At 41.7% G+C, this 22,709-nt stretch overlaps 2 protein-coding genes across 2 annotated transcripts; one reads left to right on the top strand and one right to left on the bottom strand.

Annotated features, from left to right (window-relative positions):
• Window positions 1-809: 809 nt before the first annotated feature.
• On the bottom strand, window positions 810-2,765 carry ost4 (oligosaccharyltransferase complex subunit 4 (non-catalytic)). The gene is made up of 3 exons (XM_072362392.1): window positions 2,657-2,765; window positions 1,947-2,084; window positions 810-931 (listed from the first exon to the last, which is right to left on the bottom strand). Exon 2 carries the CDS (start codon window positions 2,081-2,083, stop codon window positions 1,970-1,972), a length of 114 nt encoding a protein of 37 aa, XP_072218493.1. The 5' UTR covers window position 2,084; window positions 2,657-2,765; the 3' UTR covers window positions 810-931; window positions 1,947-1,969.
• Window positions 2,766-3,031: 266 nt separating this feature from the next.
• Window positions 3,032-13,592, top strand: selenoi (selenoprotein I). The gene is made up of 10 exons (XM_072362391.1): window positions 3,032-3,253; window positions 6,249-6,317; window positions 6,458-6,566; window positions 7,110-7,184; window positions 8,408-8,670; window positions 9,419-9,527; window positions 9,616-9,664; window positions 9,770-9,950; window positions 10,037-10,216; window positions 10,444-13,592. The coding sequence occupies exons 1-10, from the start codon at window positions 3,197-3,199 to the stop codon at window positions 10,549-10,551; spliced, it is 1,200 nt and encodes a 399-aa protein (XP_072218492.1). The 5' UTR covers window positions 3,032-3,196; the 3' UTR covers window positions 10,552-13,592.
• The last annotated feature ends 9,117 nt before the right edge of the window (window positions 13,593-22,709 follow it).

Below are 22,709 nucleotides of genomic sequence, written 5' to 3'. Positions count from 1 at the left end.
AGCAGCTGAGGGTTAAAGTGCCTTTGGGTTCCCCACTCAGATTTTTCAGCTCACCTCATATCTGTAAACTTGAAATATCCCTTTAACGTTTCAGCTGCCAGCACCACAAGCTACATTTATGTTCCGATGCCCTGCTGTGGCCTCCGGCAAAGTGATGTGAAATGCACTTCGAGTCACCCACTTCAGTATCATTTCAGCTGAGGGCTGACGACTTTTTTCAAACCACCTTTTTTAGGAGGTAGTAATAAGAGATTTGAGTGTGCAATCATTTGGAACTTTTCATGTAGTGTTTATAAAAAAGGTTTTAAGTCATTCTTGTGGACTTTTTCAGCTTTTTTTTCCCCCTTTTGGCCCAGAAAATTTGACAAAGTATAGAATCTTAAGAGTACAACTTTGAAACAACTAACATTTTATTACAATAGCTCTAAATTAGCATTGCTTAAAAGAATTCAATTAAAGCTCTTACACTAGAGATCAACTATGTGTAAAGAATGCTTTTTTTAGATAAATCCAGACTGAAGAGCAGAGAACTAACTGCTAGTCAGGACAGTAAAATAATGGCCAAACTTCTTCTGCTTTCTAATCAAGTTATGAGGGTCACTTGAATGTGAGAAAATGTGGCACAGCTGGAAAGCTTTTCCAGCATGAGAAGGGCCCCTGCTGCTGCTGCAGGCCCATCAAAGCAGAGTCAGACTAATAAGGAAAATACAGTCACCTTGGGTTTTTTTCTTTTTAGACATTGTGGCTGACGCTATGTTGGATCTTAAGTTCCAGTTTCAATAGGAGCCCAAAAAAAACAACAGTCAACATGGAAATCAAACATTTTTATTAGAAAACAAAAAACCTGTGCAAACAAAAATTCATCTTCCAGAAGAGGGACTGGATGAAAGGAATGGTGTTTCTAAGGTGGTGGCTCCGATTCCCATTTCACCTGTAGGGAGGAAAATACCACAAGGGTGTTGAGACGTTTATAAGAGGAGAACTGGGTGCTGTCAAGACCATGAGTCACAAAACACTTCAGGATGGTTCTTAGAATACAAAACAGAAGACTTCATGCAGCAGGGTAGCACAGAGTTCCAGCAGCTAGCAAAACAATTCACCCTCCCTCCCTTTGTAGTCATCTTTTGCAGCTATTACGGCTCCAAGGCTCCAAGAGCTTGGCCAACAGAACTACTCCAGCTCCTTCAAGTTGGATGGGTTCCACTGGCGTACAGCAATATTTACGTCATGCCAGAATCAGGTACGACCTTTGACTTTGTCAACCCTTCGAACCACTCGAGTGTTGTTTTAGCGATACGCTAAAGGTCATTGTCCTGCTGGAAGGTGAACTTCTGTCCCGGTTCCAAATCCTTCTGATCCTCCTGAAACAGGTTTCCTCTAAGGATTTCTCTGCATTTTACACCATCCACCATGCCAAAACAGGTGTGAGCAGTTTCCCTGTCCCCCGTCATGAAAAATATGGTAGATGAGCTGTATTTATATAGCCTTTTTTTTTTTTCTTTAAGTTTAGCTGACCACTCAAAGTGCTTAATTTCTATGGTGTTATGGAGCTTTCAGTCTGATCGCACATCAATGGACACATCACAGGCAACATCTGGTTCAGTGTATTACCCAAAGACACTTTGAAACGTGGTCTGGGGAAGCCAGGAATCAATCCACCGACCTTCCAACTCCAGAGCTACAGCCACAGCTAATGGTACTCATTACTAGCTCTTTATGGTGCCTGTTGATGAGGTGCTTTTGCAGAACAGGCGTGTATTTATACCGAGATACTGGGACACTCAGTTTTCCCACAGGTGGCACTTATTTAATCAATTATGTGACTTCTGGAGGGGGTGAATACATTTGCAAGCAGCTGTAATGATACCATTTTTTTTCTCCCCTCCAGGAGGTTTCATTGGTACACAAAAAAAATACAGCAAATCAAACAGTATGAATGCGCTCACCTCTCTGGTGATTATGGGGTACTCTACTCCTGCTTCTTGGGGTTATTGACAGCAACGTAGTGGTATAAGACAACCAGGAGGAACAATGACACGCCAAGCATGTTGGCGAAGATGGCCAGTTGCACGTCAGTCACCATCCTGGAGACGGAGGATACAACAGAGCAAGTTAGGTCAGTGGATGACGGGAATTCAGGCAGCCAAGCAGGATTTGGCCCATTTTGACGCGTTATCTTTGAGTCGTGTACAAAATTAGCCCTCTTTACACACAGACCTGGTAAAATAACTACAAGCGAGCCTGGTTAGCTATGCTACGTATGTCTACAACCTGCTTTCTTTTTTTCAATTCAGTCAAATGTCGCTATGTTTAATTATTTTACGCGTTTTACACCTAAGAGCCACCATCAAGACCACATGACGTCAATACATTCCAAGTATCTTAAACTTTGTCAGACAATTTCTATGTATGAATCAGGAAATCGTCGGGAGTAGTCGTTTCAAATATTGGAGGTTATATTAGACTAACATATCTAGAATTAAAATCGCTGCCAATAGCCCGTCAATCTGTGAACTAGCTAGGCTAGGTGGCTACAGCTAGCAAAACCAACAAGTACCGAAGCAAACAATAGTAATGTAGCTGCGTGTGAAGTTTAAACAGTTAAAATAGAAACAGTATCACATTTCAATTATTTAAAACTAAAGATAGTTCTTACCTTATCTCCTAGATTTGTATTTTTCCTTCTATCTCGGTTCGAGCTACACTCCAGCTTCTCTGCAGCACACAGTCAAATCAGTATCTGTTCCGGCAGAGCCACGTCACGTTTAGCAGCGCCTTAGAAATAGTTTAAGTAGATCAGATCTCACTTAACAATAAGCAAATTAAAATCCTCGAGCGACATTGCAACAACTATTATATTAGTATTTTTCATTAACAACAGCATGATGTATTTAAAGTGCGTCATTTTGGTCCAGTCAACACAATTTAATAGTACTTCTTTTGATTTTTTCTTTCTTTCTTTTTAAATCAGTGTCATCCAGGCCTGAGTGGCAGTACTGAGTTGCAGCTAACGTCAGCTAGCGGGGTTGCTCTCAGTAGGAGTGGCTCCAATGGTTCGACATCACCTCACCCGGCGTGAACGACAGTCGGCGGCTAAGCTAGATGGTTCTTCTACTCGGCAGCTAGCGTTAGGAATTTGTATTTCCCAAAGGAGGAGATATCATTTTATCTCATCATTGAGCCCGTCTGTACCACCATGGCTCTCTACGAATATGTCACTCAGGAGCAGCTTGCGGGCTTCGACAAATACAAGGTATGACTGATAGACTTTAATAGCATGCTAGCAGCTAGCCATTGAGCGCACAAACGTATGTGTGCTGAGCAGCTAGCTGTCACGATCTGGAGGGTGCTTCTCCAGCAAAATGTTAAGAGTGATACAATCTTACCGGATGTTGGTTAGCTTCTCGGTATGAATAAAGTCTGTTCAGTGTTCAGTCATAAGAATTTGGATATGACATATTCGTCTTGACTGCCCTCTGACCGGTGTAACCTCAGTGGAGTTGTGACTGCTGTACACACTTGAATAAATCTGCTTGTCGGGAAGTGTTTGTGTCCTGCTGAAATACCTTAAGTGCTGATACTTAAACACTTGTGACAACCTACGAGGCCCCGACCTTTTTTTTTCTCAGCATATTTCTACTGTTAGAAGTTTGGTTAATGCAGTAAAACAGTACCGACGTAGAATACAATTTTGCGCTTTAAGTGTGGCTGTGATGTTCAACAGTCGCGCATTTTATTTTGAAAACCTTGTCCGGAAGAGTCATTGTGTACCATGTTGTACTTTACATTGGCGCAAATAAGCTAGTCGTTAGCGACTCCTTTTCTGTCAGTGTAAGGTTTGAATAAATGCTCATATTCCCATTGTTCCCCCACGTTTGAGATATCCCTTTTCCATTCATTTCTTGGAAGGAAAGGCTAGTTTAATACTCGTTATTACACATAGCTGTGGAAGTTGCTGTAAAGCATTACTGAGAGTGAAACCACTCAACTTGAACCGAGAGCGGTGAAGAGGAAAAACTACTGTCACAGTTCGAAGCGTTACATCGACCCAGGAAATCATGTTGTTAAAGTGTCATAAACAAAACCACCTATTGGTGTTGGTCTCGGGAGGGTTGTCTTTCTTGAAATAAGAGCATCAAGTTGACATACGTCGACAAAAGGCGTCTGGGACTGAAAAGAAAAGACAATTGTTGTACATTGCATCACATGCAATGTTGAATAGACCCACCTTGCTCCCACAATTATAACTCTGCTTGTACTTGTCATTCTGACAGCTATCCCCTGGTGTTGTTAGGCTCCCTCCTCCTTTTATTGCAGCATAAATCCTCCAAGCTATTTATCATGAGAGACCGTTTTCCAATAATTGCCTTTTAAGTGCCTTCCTCTCTGTGTGGTAACTACAAAACTCCAAGCACCAGTTGCAGCAAGACGGCTGAGAGGAAAAAAAGCAAATGTCTGTGACTGAAAGGAATGCGTCTCTCTTAAACAAATGTCTTGTAACTGTATGTTTTAGTGCAAGATAAGGGTGCAAATTGTGGTCAAAGTGTGTCTTTTGTGCATGTGGTGGTGATTATTACGTTATTTATTTTTGCTCTTTGGAGGAACACCCTCCTTAGACATTGCACAGCATGATGTCATCGCTTCCAAGAGGACTTTGTACATTAGGAGTGGACAACATTGCTGTAATCTGATTTATTTTTGAAAATGAAACATTTCCCAATGGATTTGATGATTGAATGTGTACAAAGAGAGTCTGTTGTTGTTGTATTTATCTGTGTCCACCTTGCGCTGTTGTTGTTTTAACCACTGAATTACCTACAGTTGACACAGTTATGGTTCTTTTCAATTTACTTTTTTTTCAGAGAAGTGCAGGTAATTTAATTATTTTAAATATAATAAAGTTAAAATTGGGATCCTTTTCCTCTTCAAAGTGAATATTGGATAGAGAGAGCAACCTACAGAAAGACTGACATCACCAGCCCCACTGTTGCAGCCTTCCACGTAGCTAAACTGTATAAGTATCAGGCTTGGTATGCTACACTGGGTCTCTTACACATGCTCGTCATGCCTGAGTAAAGTTACTGAGGCCGGAGTCGGGTTTGTTTTGATCTGTGTCGTGTGGAGCCACCAAAATAATTTGAGGTCGCACAGCTTTTGGATTGGTTTACTCGAGGTGAGCTCAAAGAAATATTATTAAAAAGAAAGAAAAAAACATTTAAGGAGAGGAATTATGCCCTTATTTTCACAATATGACACAATATCCTGAACTATTTGTGATGTGTTTTGATTAAAGTACCACAGAGGTACAGTACAACAACTCCCTTTTAAACAAGATGGGTTACAGCTCTTTTAATAACAACTGCTGTTGGGGTATGAAGTGAGCAACCCGACACCACAACTGACTTCCACAGAGTGTGTCTCACCTGAGCCTATAGCTTCCAGCTGCCATGCAGATGTACATTTGTTATGACAGTATGAGAGAGTATCCAGTGCCGGGCCTGAGAGCTCACACTAGCACACACTGCAAACTGACCTCGGACGACTGCACACTAATTACTTTACATTTCCTTTGCCTGCATTTCAGCCACAGACCGCTGCTACTGATCCCTCTTTAAGGCACAGTCTTGTTGGGAGTCGTGTGTTGAACTTGACTAGTTTGTTGAAAGGTAGAGGAAGACTGTTGTCACCTATGGGCTGGCTGACGAGGTTAATGCGTTAAAAACTCACATCATCATTCCCCCTTTGCGTATTGGCTCCACAAATCCGTGCCACTCTGTTTTGTTTAAACTATTAGCGCCTAACGTTTGAAATTTCACTCGTGTGGGCTTCCTTTTCTTTTTACCAAAGTTTGTTTTTGCATTAGGAGAGAGCGACACATTTAATGACCAATTTGAAATCTGAATTTCCAACTGGAAGCACCAAAGCACCCGTTGTGCATCGTTAACTCATTCATTTTTTTTGGTGAAATATATGATGAGAATTTGCTGTGAATGGCAAAGCAGGAGCGAAAGCGTTTCTAGGATCCTTTGAACGTGAAGTTTGTGTCAAGGTGAAGATTTGGGAGGCTGTATGATGCTACTCTGACCTGCAAATCTGAATAGCTCTCGGAATGGGACGCTTTCAGACCTCATGGGCGAGTTTTGCTGTTGGCGGTGACTTCAGACACCCAAAGCTACACCCTCCCTCACACATGTTTGATTGTGGCTCATCCTGACATGAAATATTTCCTGTTTATTCTTTTTTTGCAGTACAGTGCTGTGGACTCGAATCCCCTGTCCGTCTACGTTATGCATCCTTTCTGGAACTTCGTGGTGAAGGTAAGAAAAAGGCATAAAACGCTGTGTTTCTGTGTGTTTCTAACAGAAATGACTATGCACTTGTTAAATCTGTGATGAGAAAGATTGTGTGACTGCTAATTCATGAGTTTATGAACTGTTTCTCCTATTTCTCCCAACAGTTTCTACCAAGATGGCTGGCCCCAAACCTCATTACATTTACAGGCTTTATGTTCCTCGTGTTGAACTTCCTCATGTTGGCCTTCTACGACTTTGACTTCACTGCCTCTTGTAAGTCCGTTGCCTTGTTCGCTTTGTGCATGACGGATTGTCGGGCACGTTTTTGCCCTGAAACGTAGTGTGAAGTCTCAGCTTTAAAAGAAGGGAGAAATGAGGAGGCGTGCGTGCCCTTTGTTTATGAAAGGCAAAGTCCATCACTTATGGAAACCTATCATAGCTCTGGCTAAACACTAATCCATTATGTCCTTCAAGCTATCGGCGTTGTCATGTCAACCCATATTTCTGCAACAGAAACAGCTCCACAGCGCAGCTCCAAAGAGTTTCTGTTCTGGTGTGGCTGTTGTGTCACTTAACCACAAACTTTCTCACATGTGCTATAGAGTCGATCACTTCGACTCAGTTCTACTAATTTACTCTAAATCACTAAACGTTATGCCTTATTTCACTGCATTCCTATAATATTCTACTCAGGCTCAGATGGATTAGGGTTTTTAAAAGAAAAGCAGAAACTCATTTTGCGACTGTGGATAATTTTTCTTCCCACAATACTGTCCATCTATGGCGTGTTGTTTATTTCTGTTGCTTGTGTCTCAGCTGCAGGACACGACCACGTGCCCAGCTGGGTCTGGGTTGCTGCAGGGATCTTCAACTTCTTAGCCTATACACTTGGTGAGTTCTAACCTCTGCAACCCCCTGTGCCTTTTTCTGTCCTCTGGGGAGGGGGGGGGCTCGGTCATTTGTGAAGCTAAAAGTAGTGCGTTTCGAATTTTTAAACGGGGGCGCATCTGTGATAACAAGCGGGTTAAATCCTTTCCCGTTGGCAGAGGGTTGCAGTGTACACAGAGCTGCAGTTACCTCCCAGGCGAAAAGCCTTTGAGCCTTAACAACATGACGGGATGGCATTTATATCCTGCAGACTGTGTCTCTGATGCATTTATAACCCACAGATTCCAACTTGATACAGCTGAAGCGGACTTCCTGGCTATGTTGTAGGTTTTGACGAGCACTGTTGGGCTGGCGTGACGCACTTCAGCCAAATTTAATTGGCTAATCTTCCCTGAACCTTCTGGCTTGGGGCACCAAGCACCTCTGGTCTGTCAGGTATCTCCTGCGATGGAGTGGCGATCGTGACAAGAAAGCAGGAAATCAAAGCAGGAAAAGAGTTACGTCTGATACAGACATAATTGGCCTCTTCCGGCCAAATGTCAGCCAATTTACAACCAGTGGGAGTCTGACTCATGCGTGAAGCAGCTGGCCATTTTAAGTGCTCACATCTGTAGTTTCCCCGTGGACAAGTTGTGAGGCATAAATAAAAACGCCTACAGCCCTGTAGAAATGAAGCTGAAGCATACATTCTGGTTCTGCTGGAGTCTGAAACGTTCCAGAGATGTTCTGGAGCGGTGGCATGCGAGGACGCAGTCTCCAGTGTTCCTGTGTGAAAAGGGCTTGTGCCTGTGTGCCCCGGTCAACGCAGCATCCCTGAAACCTCAGTGGAGAGAGGTGTTTTAGACGCTCACCTGCCTCGTTGCACAGCTACTCTGTGAAAGACTCTCTGGGCTCATGTGTAGGTATGCACTCCATGAACCATGAACATTAGACGCCTTTCTGTGTATTAATTCATATGAGTGAGTCTGTCCAGAGTTCCCATGTGTGGATGAAATGAGCGCAGTCCAGATCAGATCAGCAGCAGTGGTGGGAAGTAGGAATGCAGCTGACATTGAACAGCTATGCCAGTGTGGGCAGCTTCAGCTGAGTGGAGATGTGAGACCTGTTAAAAGAGATAGAAGCTTTGTTCTTTCTTTCTTTCTACATTTATGTGTCCTTATAAAAACAGCCCCATGAGCACACTGTGCTGTATCTAACTAGCCATGCCTTTTGTTTGCTTTGTAAAGATGGTGTGGATGGTAAACAGGCCCGCCGCACCAGCTCTTCCACACCACTTGGGGAGCTTTTCGACCACGGTCTGGACAGCTGGGCGTGCATCTTCTTTGTGGCCACTGTATACTCAATATTTGGGCGTGGGGAGAGCGGCGTGAGTGTGGCCACACTCTATTACATCCTGTGGGTGGTGCTGTTCTCCTTCATCCTGTCCCACTGGGAGAAATATAACACTGGCATCTTGTTTCTGCCCTGGGGATACGACATCAGCCAAGTGGTAAACGCCTACACAAATGCACTCATACAATGCAACAAGTGATAAATACAGCCAGCTAATTGTTTGTTTGCTAAGCCCCGCCCTCTTAAGTCAGTGTTGCTATGCCTGTGAAGCTTTGGCTATACAGTTATATTTGTATTCATTGATAATGGACACACTTTTACAAAAAAACTGTTACAACTCACCAATATCACTGAATCAGTAACATGTTCCAATTAGGCAGGTAACAGTAGCCCAGACATGCTGCGTTCAGTGTCATTAAGGAAAATTCAGTGTCTTTGTTATTTTATGTTTATCTTTAGGCTTTAATTTCTATTACCTGTAATGGAATTTGTAGAATTATTAAGAGCTTTATCGTGAGTTTTCTGTGAACATGTTTTTAGAATAAAAAAAAAATAAAATAAATATCAAAGAGAATATTTTGATATTTTAAAATGCAGGTATTAGATTGAGACTCTGCATAAGCAGATGCTCACTGTGAAAACACTCGGATCAGGACTCTGGACAAATTATCCTGATCGGGACGTCCCAAGTCATTTATTAACTGAGTTTAGTTAATAATTTTGTTAACAATTTTGCCTCAAGCTCATGCATATCACTTAAAAAAGTGGGCAAATCCCATTTTTGTCTGGTACATTACAATTTGGACAAGCACTTTTTGGAGGAGGAGTTCAGATAAATGTTTGACTTCAGTCTCAACATAGCAGCTTTACAGCGACTTGATGTCTTATGTCGCATCTCCTTCCAGACCATTTCCCTTGTTTACTTGGTCACTGCTGTGGTGGGTGTGGAAACCTGGTATCAGCCAGTCTTGTGGAGCTTTCTTTATAGAGACCTTTTCACTTTTATGATCATAGGTGAGCTGTGTTTGATTTCTCTGGATGGATTCATTAATTCATTCGCTTGCCCAGGCAGCTATTAACACCACGGTTTGCTCATTTCCAGCCTGCTCCTTCACCGTGACCTTACCCATGAGCCTCTTCAATGTCCTGAAGTAAGTAGAGGTTAAAAAAGCTTTGATTTCTTTTCAATCTTTGAGACGGTGTTCTGAAGTTTCCAGTCTGTGTTGATTTTTTTTATTTATTTTTATTTTTTTCAGGGCTCATCGGAGTAACACTTTGAAGCACAGCAGCTTGTACGAAGCTTTCCTGCCTTTCCTTTCTCCCGTCCTCCTCTTCGTCTTGTCCACCATTTGGGTGGTCTGCTCGCCATCCGACGTTCTTGCGCTGCAGCCCAGGATCTACTACCTCATGGTGGGGACAGCTTTCGCCAACGTCACCGTGAGTGTTGCCACACTAACGCCTCAGCTTCACGTTAGAGAACGTCTCTATTTGAGTGTGGAATCACGTGTGCGTTTCCCTTCCAGTGTAAGCTGATCGTGTGTCAGATGAGCAACACGCGTTGTCAGGCGCTGAGCTGGCTGCTGCTGCCCATGACTGCGGTGGTGTTGCTCGCTGTGACGGGGGTCTTCACAAACGAGACCCTGCTGCTTTATGTGTGGACAGCTGCTGTCATACTTGCACACATACACTACGGCATATCGGTGGTAAGAGCACACGCACGTAAACGGATTTAATTTTAATACACGAGCGTTCAAACTAGGAAAAGTTAACACAGGAGCTGTTTTGGAAAGTTTGCTATTGAAGCTCTCTCAGCATTTAAAAAGAAGGCAAACAAGCACCAGAATAGAATCGGCTGAAAGAATAAATTTGAAATGAGATGTTCAAAGTAAAATTTAAAAAAAGAATCTGTGATTTTTGGTTTTCCTCGCAGGTACAACAGCTCAGCGGCCACTTCAACATCTTCGCCTTCTCCCTCATGAAGCCCAGCAGTGACTGACATGAGGAGGAACGAATCGGCTTGACAGAAGCAGAGGAGTAGGCCGCTCCTCTTCTCGGCCTACCGACACTTCGGAAACCGCATCCCCTCCCCACCCCCCATCCATAAGGGTCACCTCAAGTGGAATGGACTGTGGGCCTCTTCTCTCACCCACACACACACACACACACGACACACACACACACACACACATTCCCAGATGAACTGACCAAACTCTGGCCTCAGCGATGGGGTGGGTCCAGAGGCTCTGGCTTCCGTCACTGGTGATTGGCTAACTTGGTTAAGCCAATGAGGTGCAATTGTTTCCTACGGAAATGTGCTTCTGTTGTGAGGACAGGAGCCCAGAGGAGCCATGAAAAGACCGCCACTCGCACACACACATTTGTACTTCTATCTTTGTGAGGGGCCCTCTTTTTCCGCTGCAGTCCCTATCCCACTCTCAAACGAAAGCAAGTAAAGGCCACACCTTCAATGAGACCTCATGTAACCCCCCCTAAAAGGAAGTTTTACCCCCTTAAACAGCCAGTCTTGTCCTACAGCCGTATGTCCTCACAAAGATGGGCGTTACTACGTTGTTCTGCTTGAATGCAGATGATTTAGAAACACAGCCACGGACATGAACACACCGTTGTACTCACATAGTATTATGAATGTATGATATGCCTTTGGGAGATGTAATTTCAGTTTAATTCTATCAACAGGAATGCCTCGGGTCGTGTTTGTGGCAGACTTTGACCAAACCGGAGAGCCCTGGACACACATGTGGCTGACACAGTTCCAGCTGTGTCCAGGGTGGAAAGGTTAAGTCGGCTCCTTTTTTTTTCTTTTTTTCTTTTTTTTTTTTTTCAAATCATCAGATGATTTGCGTTTTTGGGAACCTGTGATGATGTTTATAGTTACTCATATATATGTAATGTATATGTTAGGGGTGTGCCGTTATTTTATTTTCCAACTGAAATGGAACTAAAAGATTATTTACGCCTGTGAAATGTTGCGAGCATTTCCCTCCAATTAATTTGACATGGGTGCTCTGCGGTGACAGCTGTCCCCAGCAGAGTCTGTGATTGACTAACTGGAGCAAGAATGGATCAGGGTAACCTCTACTAACCCTCTACTTTTACCTCTGAGCCCTGAACCTCCCGGCTCTCCCTTCCCCTCTGAGGTGTCGTGTTTTCATGCTGATTCGTTCTTTTGTTTTTATGTATTTTTATACACGTCTTTTGGTATGTGTTTTTTTTTGTTTTTGTTTTTCCTTTGGTCTGCCGGTGTGTGGTTTTAAGTTGTGCAGTGCTTGAATGAAGAGTGCGTCCTAAAGCCGTCAGCCGGAGCGGACTCACTCTGAGGGAACAAGCCTTCGCATAGGACAGCGCAAAAGGCTACACCACCGACTGCCATCACTCAGATATTATCACACCTTTTATACTGCCTGTCATAGAGCTCGTCTCGTTGCGATTTTCAGTCTAATAATGACAACAAAAACTTGGGATGCGGGTGTGGCTCCAGTGCGAAGCTGAACGAGTTCAGACGGTTCTGGTCAACGATCCGTCGCCTCGTTTCTGAAGTCCACCACGTGACAACATTGACTCACTGTGTGCGGATGCGGTTGTCATTTGGAAGGAATGAGCGCCTTTGTGTGTAATCTGCACTTTGTTTTTGTTTTTTATTTTTGTTTTCCGTGTATCTTCGAGCGCATTTTTACGTCTCAGATCAGAGCTGAGATCGTCCCGACCTGGAGCTTTGATTGAAGCAGGTGAACTCGGTCAGCTGTAAATGATGGGCTCGGTGTCCGGGTCTCGGTGATCATGAGGGGGAGAAACTGCTCGCCGAAGGTTTTCTGACAGAATATTTTTGTCCAGTAATGATTCTCGCATACAGTACATTGCGGTGGTGCTTAATTCAAACTTATACTGCAAACATTGGATATTCTGGATTAAACTGCATCCTCAAATCTTTATATTGCAAGTTTACTAATCCAGATGTTTTGTGAATAAAACGATTACTGAGCAGCACTGAACATTTCGAGCCCACGCGCACTTTGTCAGTGTCCCTGTATGTGTGTGTGGTGGGGGGGGGGGGGGCAATAAGACCTGCAGCTGGAGACGCCAGCAGTGGCGCGCGTGTCCCGTGTCCCGCGTGTACGTTGCAGTAGTTCAAATGAATCCGACGAGGCATATTTTCACCCAAATCCCACGTTTGACCTTTGACATCGAAGATTGTTACGATGAGGCGACAACTGTGATTTCACCGCCACCGCTGCGGTGATCCGCGCGCGTGGTGGGCTTATGCACTGTCCGGGTCTGTAAATGTCTATTCAAGTGCGAGTGTATACACTGTATGTGTGAATGTCTGTGTAAATATGCGTGTTGTTCATTTTTATTTAATGTCATTTTTTTTTTTAAAAACCGCAAACGGGATTTAACGTCTGCTTGGCAGACTTCACGTGAGGCGCGTGACTTTGGTCCGAGGCCAGTCGCGCTGCAGCTTCCAAACACTTGTAGAGGCTGCGGCACTTTGCATCCGTTGATGTAGGGATTGTCGTTGTTTTGTTTTTCTAAAAAAAAAAAAAAAAAAGCTATCTTTGTAACGGTTCGTTCTTTTTCACTGAACTATCCGATCGGATCACCAACAGGTCTTTTCTGCGGGGATCCTTGATCTCCCCGATGAGAAGTGAAGACCTGCGCTCCAAGCTGCAAACACTGCAAGAAATGCTGAATGCAGTAAGGGATTTCCTGTCAGCCTTTGTCTGGGAGGGGAAAAACACACACAAAAACAAAGGGTTTGTCATCCAGCTGGCAGATTTGGTCTTTACTTTCTTCAGAATCCAATTTTCATTTTCACGGTTTTGATTCTGAAAGGGTTTTTTTTTTGGTTTTGTTGTTGTGCGTCTCTCGGTTTCTCTCTCTCTCAAATTTCAAGGAAAAGCGGTCTTAATCCCCCCCCTCTCCCCTGGATCAATGAACCTACCTGTTCTGTGTGATGCTGCTCTGGAAATCACTCCAGAGCTTCGGTGTGGTTATTTGTGGCGTTGTATTTTACCAGTGAAGGGAAGAACTGTCCAGAAATGAATAAATCAGCTTTTCGAATCAGTTTTTCTGTGTTTTTCCTATAAGGCTTGAATATAAAAAAGAAAAAGAATATATAGACCTTTGTTGTTGTTTTTTTCTAGCTGTGAACTTATTCAATCAGTTCTTTGACAAAACCTCAAGCATCTTGTTAAAGATAATAATTTGATAAAACAGCAACGATGTTTCCCTCCATGCTCTATGTGTGGATACGATAGAAGTAGAACTCTGGTAGAAAGGATAAGAACCTTGTATCTCATTTATGAAACATGCAATCATGACCATCACTGATGCAACAACGAACTCTGAACTATAGCAAATAATTCTCAAGAAAATATCAGGATATCTGCCTGAAAACTGAGACAACTGTTGCGCAGGACCGATCAGCAGCTGGAAATACACAGTTATCCTCCAGCGGTGCCCACAAAACGCTCAAAGGAAAAGCTCGAGTAGTTTTGCCACTCACAGTTATCCAATAACGGATCATTTTCCTGGCATTATCCCCCAGTTAACCGAGAGGACTGTTAAGCTCCTCCATTTATTTTTATTTTTAAACGTTTTTAATGTTTTTGCTCTTTGAGGGTGCAGATCTCTTTCACTGCAAACGGCTGCAGCCTGTGGCCAGAAATGGGACCGACGGAGTCAAACAGAGCAGTTCTGGTGAGATCAAACAAAATGCAAAAGCACACCTACGAGCTGAGAGATGCTGAAACCCGTTGGAGTGACCACTTTCTTATAAATTCTTTATAAATGACATATCTCACATTCCACGCAGTCGATTATCTGTGTACAAAGACTGATCTGTGAGGGTTTAAAGTTTACTCAGTGAAGATGATGGAGAGGAAGGATACATAATGTTGTTACTGAGTTCTTTAACCAAGAATCAGCTCAGTGATCAGTATTCATCCAATACAGCAGCAAGCTTTATTGGATGAATACCATTACACCGGTTAGAATCAGCTTTTATCACTTTGTCTCGCGTTGACGATCGTTGCATCTCTTTATCTCAGAACTACATTTCTTCTATCATGACTTTGTTGTTTTGAGATTTTTTTTCATTTATATTCATTTCCGTGCAGTCACAAGCAAAATCCATAGGTACAGAGTCCTGGAATGCACGTTTGGAGGTAATATATTGATATCTGGGGGGAAATGGCCTTACAGTGCTCCATTAGCGATACAAAAGTCATAATAGCAACATTAATAATAAGAACGCAAACAATGCGACTAAATAAGACTAATGCAGGTAATGGTTCTCTAAATCAGCCACGGTCTATCAACTTAGTAAAAAAAAAAAAAAAAGCCTTCTGCAGGGACCCCATCCGAAACATGTGATCTGTGTTTATTGAGGTCAATGCCAGCAAACAATCAAATTCAAGCAAAGAAGAGTGGTCATTGAATCAAACCAGACTCCTTCCAGAAGCTTATTGATGACAACCACAAGCATGTGGTCAAGGTGGAACTTGTTTTCTACTGGGCATTGATCAAATATTAGGTATATATGGCCCTATGTATATTTTTTGTCCCTTGTGTAAAGCCAAGGCACTTGTGCCTATGAGAGCATGTAAACATCCCAACGGCCTCTTATTCATCTAGTTGAGCCAGACACTCACCTCAGGATTAAACATACAATCAAAATATTGGCAGCATGGCAAATAAACCTTTATCAGGAGCTGAAGTCAGGCTCAGATCACTGAACCCACTGAAGTCTTTCCAGTTGAAAAGCAGGCTGAATTGTGTAATTGAGGCTTGTGGACACCATAAGCACAACATGGAGGAGCACCTGTTCCTGGGTGGCACCGTGCCACTGCTCTCTGTCTGCCTGCTGTGGAGCCTAGCTACCCACTGATGAGGAATTAGAAAGTCATTAAGGAACGCAAATAGCAGGATGGTTCAGTTGCCGCCAGCTCCAGACTAAATTTGGGCCTTGATTCATACACTCACGGGGGTGGAGAGATTCCTTTTTGCACATCATTGATCATCAAAAAAAATCATATTTTAGGCTTGTTTTGCTCGTTCGTGGAAAAGTCATTGATAAAATATTTCCCTGTCAGATAGAATTAAAATGTTTTAAACTTGTTTGATTTATCATGAGAAGTTTTTTTTATATAATATCACATATTGATCGAACAAAATCAGCCATCAGTGCTATGACTGTGGATTTCTGCCTTGACTCTGCAGAGCGCTACTGAAATTCTCAGAAATGTACGGTCAGGCAGCCTGTATGTGTTATATGTTAGGAGGAACCACACATTAACATAATCAGTATGATAATTTATGGCATATTACAACGTATCAACTCTTATTCATGAAAATTCAGCCAAACTACAGAAGCAGGGGGTGAAATACTAAGTGCATCCTATGATTCAATAGCTTGTAGAACCATTAGCAACAATAACTTAAAGCGATTATTTTCCATTTAAATTTGGTCCCACTCTTCTTTACAGCTTTGCATCAGTTCATTGAGGTTTGTGACTGGCTCATTGCAACATCTTGATTCTTTTCAGCCATTCTGCTGCAGATTTGCTGCTGTGTTTGGGATCATTGTCCTGTTGCTGTCAGGCAGAGGAGTCCATGATTGATTCAGTGAAGCCCAAATCATCAGCCCTCCACCACCGTGCTTGACAGTTGGTATGAGGTGCTAAAATTTCTGCTTTTATAGAGGTGCTCACACTTAATGATGCTCAGTGAATAAAGTGCATTTGATTAGCTGTATCTGGCTGCTAATTACCCTCCTAATTCTTCTAGAAGCGATAAGAATATACTTAGTTTTTCACATATTTCTTCTTCATTCTGACTTTGTTTTTGTGAAAGAAATAATGACTCATTGTAATATGACAATATAACATATTGTTCATCTGAGGTTGAATTTACCTGTTAATCACCAGAATGATACAATTTTAGAGGGTATACAGTTATTTTAAACAATTATGTTTCTTCCTGTCTGAATATCATCCCTGGTCGTTTCTTCACGCCTGTATGTGTATAATTCTACTCGAGACAGCAGGGTTCATCCTTTCTTACAGAAATGTGGACAGGGGTAACTGCAGCTGTTTCTCACAGCTGTTTTATATGCTCCGGTCTCTATTGCGGCTTAAAAGCAGTCATGAGGGGAATGGATTGACCAGGAAATGTGCATGAACTCATAATGCTGCTCTGTGAACGCAGTCTGTGTCTTTAAATATGCACAAACTATTGCTGGTTGGCTGGGATTTGTATCTTTCCAATTTCTTTTTCTTCTTTTATGCATATCTAACTAGCATGACTGATTATTTGCAGAATTTGAAGAAATATGCATCAGATTAGAATGACTTTTCTCCACCTTTAAAATCCCAACATTTCAACTGTGTTACCCAAATCCATTCTTCAAAATACATCAGCAAAAGGCCATTCATTTAAAAGAAATAAGCCAAAACAAACTTAAAGAATAATCAGGACGAATTTAGATCATTTTATCTTGTAACACTTTTTCTTCTTTCTTTCCTTTTGTTTTACCATTAAAGTGCAGTTAATGACATGCTCTGCAGATCTGGTTTAGAAATGAGATATAGATGGTGTAAACCGAAAGCCATCCATTCTTCCAGTTCCTATACCTGCTTTATCCAGTTGGACTGAGAATCATTTGTGTGGGTAAAGCTAATGACAAATTAACCACCTGCACGACATAAAACATCCAGCAGATGGAGTTACAGATCAATAGATTTCTGCTTCATGATTCCTGCTTTGCTGCAGTTGAGGCCCTGAATACAGTGGAAACCAAAAAGTATTATATCAGCACACAGTTCTCTCCAAAACGAGTTTCGCAGGTAAAGCAACAGTTGGCATTTTTATAGTCTTCTTCACAGTATGAGCAACATGTGCTGAACTTAACACCTCTGGCTCTGCTCTCTTTTACAGACTTCATTAGTAACTGATATGTATTCACATGGGCAAGTTTGCCTGGCAGCAGAAGCTTGTGTGTTTTTATCTTTTTTTTTTTTATCATCTGTGCACTCACAGAAACCATTTAAACAGCCCCAAAGAGATCATAAGTTTAAGAGAGAGAGCTGACTCAAACAGAAGCAAAACTTCAACAGAGACAAATTAGAAAAGCCTCAAATACCTTTAAAGTAAAGCTAGCAGAGGACGTCAAAGGGAGAAACCGGTGAGTTGACTGTTAATAGATGCTTGTATATCACAGAGACAGAATGCTTAAACATGGAGGTCCTGCACGTCTGTTGAGCATCTTTCTTCCATTGAGTGTGTGTAGGTGCTGAAGTCTGCCTTGTAAAACCGCTGGCGGCTGATCAGGATCCTTTTCATGCAGAAATATTTTTCTCATCAAGCAATGATTCATCCAAACAATGAGTGGAGAGTGAAGCAAAGGATTAACTGTAAATATATTTTCAGCTCGATCATCTGGGAATGACCTAATGCAGCAGGATGCTTTTAAAAGAGTGTGAGATGTTCACTGTACATAAATCTAGCTGCACTTTGGGGGATAAATGCAAATAAGGATTTATTTCCAATGGATCCTTTGAAAATGAATTAGATTATTTGATTTAAATTTGATTAGTTTATTCATACCGAATGAAGTTTCATACTATATATAGACGGTGGAGAAGTGCATGTTTTGTTCTTATTTTGAATTTGAGTTTTTAATATTTCTCAAAGGAATATTGCACCAACATTCAGCCAAAGTCTTGAGGTTCTGAAACGCCTCCAAAAAGTTTGGAACTCGCCTTGCTGTTGAGAGCTCGTATGAGGTAGGACAGAAGTGATAACTTTAGTCGAAAGTTGCCTCTGTTGCTTCCTGATGTTAATGCACTCACACATTTGAGTGCATTAACATCAAAATCCAGCAGTTTTCTTCCAACAGGAGTCACCCTCTGACTAATCATTTGAGGGCTCCATTGGCTCTTTTTTTTTTTTTATACAATCTACGTTTAACTTATTTCTGTTAAGGATGGAGTTAGATTTTCCCTATCGAGTCACTAAGGTTATGTTCCCGACTTCCATAACGTAACTCAGAAGAGCAGATTTAAAAACTACACAAACTGTGATAAACTATCAACCCTTACTTGCTTATTACTGACATTAACTTTTACCAAGAATCTGCAACAACAGAGCTTTTCCACATCATTGTTCACTTAAAAGTTGTCCCTTTTCAGGACTAATTCTTAATAAGGTATGATTTGTACTAAAGAAATCTCTTTAAACAGGCCCAGTCTCTAGTCTAATTGAGAACAGACCAGTTTTATATTGGTCTTTAGCACCCTCTAGTTGCAAAATGATGTTACTTGTAGGTGGAATACATAATACCAACTTCCTAACTCACTTTTCTACACATGGCATAATGCGTCACATTGACGTTTTAAACATATTGGATCTAAATTAACGTGTAAAGACCAATTACTCCTCCCTCCAGTTCAGCTGGTAATGATTATCTGCTGCAGATGATTTCAAATTTGAAAACTCTTGGTAGAAAAATAGGAAATACACTTCCCCGTTCTCCGATAACCTCGCTTCTCTCATGTCGGCCTGTCGTGCAGGTTGAGCTCTTATGTGTTGAGGTTAAAGCGGCACTGTCCCTCTGGACAGGGCGTCTTTTAGTGAATTAGCTGGTGTTGATCCTGAACTGACAGTTAATCAGACGTGGCATCAATTAAACAGCATTGGGCTCGCGTTACTGTCCTGTGGCGCTGGACGTTTTGTGCACCGCTGACCCCTGTGACTCATACACACTGAGCAGTTGGAGCCCAGTTAAGCGCCACACCACCCTGGACAGCTCCCTCCCCCCTCCTGCAAGGCCACGCTCAATTATGGATGACCATCATTAGAAACCAGACACGCCAGAACACAGACCGATACATGCACACACAAGCGATCCGATGGGCACAGCGATTATACTCAGAGACACCCAAGACTATTGAAGTGCTAATAGAGTAACAGCATCAATTTCATTCCATAACCAACGCACCTACAACCTCTGCGGCCTCCAAGTGACCACCAGCATGCATCTGCTTTTTGGTGTCATAAAATCAGTGTCAAATTATGGGTATGACACCATAGTAATGTTTGGTTCATGGCAGAAGTTGCCATGCTTTTGTCACTTGAGGCTGAACTTGTGTTTATCTAGAACAAACCTGTTATTCTCATCCAGTGTATCTCAAAGTTGATTTTCGGGGCAGCTGCAGACGTGGCCTTTTGTGTTCCTACTTAATCCTGCCCTTTGTGTGGGCTCCTACTTTCCACGTAGGAGCCCACACGAAGGACATCTCTCATCAGTCATTCACACAGGGATTTAGCTGCACTATATCAAAGGATGAACCACACATACAAATGAAAAATGAAGGTTTCAGCTTGTGGATTGGAATCTGAACAATCAGATTTCTGGAGACTGCCACTCTGTCTCTCAGTATGCTTATATAACACCTGAAAAGGGCTAATTATTGTCTTGATCTGCAAAAAAATCAGACTTTTAAAATGCCTTTAAACATGTAAGTATGACTAAAACCATATGACTTTGAGACTGAATCACCCAGAAAATGCATTTGAGTCAAATTACTTCCACTCACGCTTAACTAGATTCACAACTGGTTTAGGAGCTCTGCAAATACTCCACAGTTTCCATCTAGTACACATAAGAAGAACAAACAGGTATTGAAGAATAACCAAAAGCAGTAGCTTGCATCTGTTTACATATTTTTCTTTTTGCTTTTGCTAAACGCTTCAGATATTGTGACAGAGAAGCAGCCAATTAAGGTAATTTTAGGACTTTTTAAAATCTTACTGATCAGATTCAGACACATGTAGGACTGCATGCTCTGAGGCCTTTCTAATAAGTAACTAGCTTTAGCCAGAAGAAACTATCATCAATAAAAAGCCCTTGCCGGTGGACAAGTCCAGGCATGTTTGGTGTGTTAATAATTTCAACATATGACAAACTGCCAGGGATGCAGGAGAGGCCATCTCAATGGCAACTTCACCAACATCTTTCTGTAAAAGTGGCTGAGAGCTACAGCTCTGCAGCTGAGCTCACCGGGAGAGGGAACATCATTCTTTAAAATGATAGGTAGCTGACCAAACTAGTCATAATTGACAGTGGTGATTGTGAAAGAATATGACATCCCCTGAAAAAATGTTTTCTGACCTAACCAAGATGTGACAGTTACTATAAAACCTTTATGTAAAGTTTGTTTTCAGGTGTTGTTTTCTCTCTGACTGAATTGGCCAAAGTGGGCTGTTTTCACACCAAACAGCTTAGAGCAAGTTTGATATTCATTCATTTCAAGATAATACATTTGTTTTCAGAAATAAATGAGGACTTAACAATCTGTCTAACAGAAGCAAGATAAAAATCTAACAGCCTGCGTCTTTTGAAATCCGCAGTTCAGCAGCATTTTACTGAATGACACATTTTCAGATCCGGATCCATGGGGTTTAAAACAAAATGCCATGGGAAAAAGTCAATTTTCCCATAATATGTCTTCTTTAATATGAGAGTTAAACCAACTTCATCAAAACGAGTTAAATGAAGTCTTTAGACTTAACGAATAATATAAGTTTAAGCCAACAAATCAAACTCTATCCATGGTCACCACTTGTCTGAGTCACCTTTCAAAGTCATCGTTAAAGGCACATCCTCCACGGAGAGAAAGAACAATGCTCAGTGTAGCATGCACACAATGTTCCTGAACCCATGGGTACATCTTTATGTCCAGCATCCATTATTGATTGATTTTCCATACCTTGTTTGCTTCTTTGAATCATTTCTCTCATACATGCTGTACTAAGATGCAGAGCAAACTCAGCTGATGATGGGGGCGTGTGTACGTGTCTCGTCTCGCCAGCATGCAAAATAATTATGCGTGACAATGTATGAACTAACTATTCTATTTATTTATATCTCTATATTGATTGTTCAATGCATTGTTAAAGAATAAAAGATAGTGTTAGGCTACACTTAAGTGACCTTCATTAGTTTCTGGATCTTTTTAATTTAAGGATACAATCTCTTGCAATGTTTAGGGCCAACTTATCTTGACAAGCTTGTTACCCTGCTACTCTTGTTTGGGTTTTGCCATTGTGCACCATGAATGTGTGTTTATGTCTGATACAGTATCAGAGCTTACTGGTTCATATCCATTTTAAGTAGCCAGTGAGGTAACTGGAGTGGGAGATATATCCACCTCAGTGGGTTCAATCTGTCCTCATTGGGCACACATGGAACAAGTACCTCTCCAAAACAAAACTACACACGCAGGTAGACACACACACAGTTGAAAACACAGTATCAAGTAACAAGGTGTGTATTATTTAGCAGTCGTGATGAGTGTCATGAAGCAGTTACCAGATTCCTCCACATCTTTGCACCTAAATATTGATGATCCAGAGACCTTGACGTGAGGAGATTTGAGTGATGAAAAGTCACAACTGCCAGAGATTGGGAGGAAACTATGCTAATTTCAGTGTTTTCAAGAAGAAAACATTAGCAAACTGGTCAAATGAAAGACAAAGCATCTTCTGTAGTCAAGATTTGGCTTGATTCTGCCACGATTTCCTTGAAAGACACTTTGATTCTCGTTCATACCTCAAAAAACTATCAAGTTAAACTAAAGAAGTGTTAGCTCAACGGTTTATCCAAAGCTTGTAGCACAAGTCAGTTTGACCTTGCTCGTTACAATCAATCTTCTCTTTCTTTGTAAAGACCATGCAAGTATTTTTTAAATTCTGGTGTTTCCTTCCATATCTGAGAGGTTTTTGCGATTGCGAATTATCTTATGAAGAAAAACAGCTAATCCTCACACATGTCAGCATTAGCTGTGATATGTAAATAAGTTCCATAAAATTAGTTTTAATTGAACACAGACGGATGAAATTTGTTGGATACCCGGCAAGTGTTTAGCTGTGACACGTTCTTATTCTGACAGTGTTATATAAGGTTTTTTTGCACCACTTAGTGTCAGTTTCCAGCAGAGCAAACATAGTAAAACGATGGATTTCATGTCTTGATCATTGTGCCGCAGTAATGCTGTGAATCTGTGTATTCTACCTAACCACGATCTTCTCCCAAGCCAAATAGTTTGGTGTTGCCAAAACCTAAAACCCAATAAAGCAGTTTAGATGTCTTTACCAAACCAAACAGCGATCAAATCG

This window comes from Leuresthes tenuis, unplaced genomic scaffold, assembly GCF_036924035.1.
Source record: "Leuresthes tenuis unplaced genomic scaffold, fLeuTen1.0.hap1 SCAF_13, whole genome shotgun sequence".
Lineage (NCBI taxonomy): Eukaryota > Metazoa > Chordata > Actinopteri > Atheriniformes > Atherinopsidae > Leuresthes > Leuresthes tenuis.
The sequence above is the reverse complement of the archived record's forward strand: the minus strand, read 5'-3'. Positions and strand labels throughout refer to the sequence as shown.

Bases quoted from the DNA above. Each gene is read 5' to 3' on its own strand.
- ost4 (XM_072362392.1), bottom strand. From the start codon at position 2,083: ATGGTGACTGACGTGCAACTGGCCATCTTCGCCAACATGCTTGGCGTG.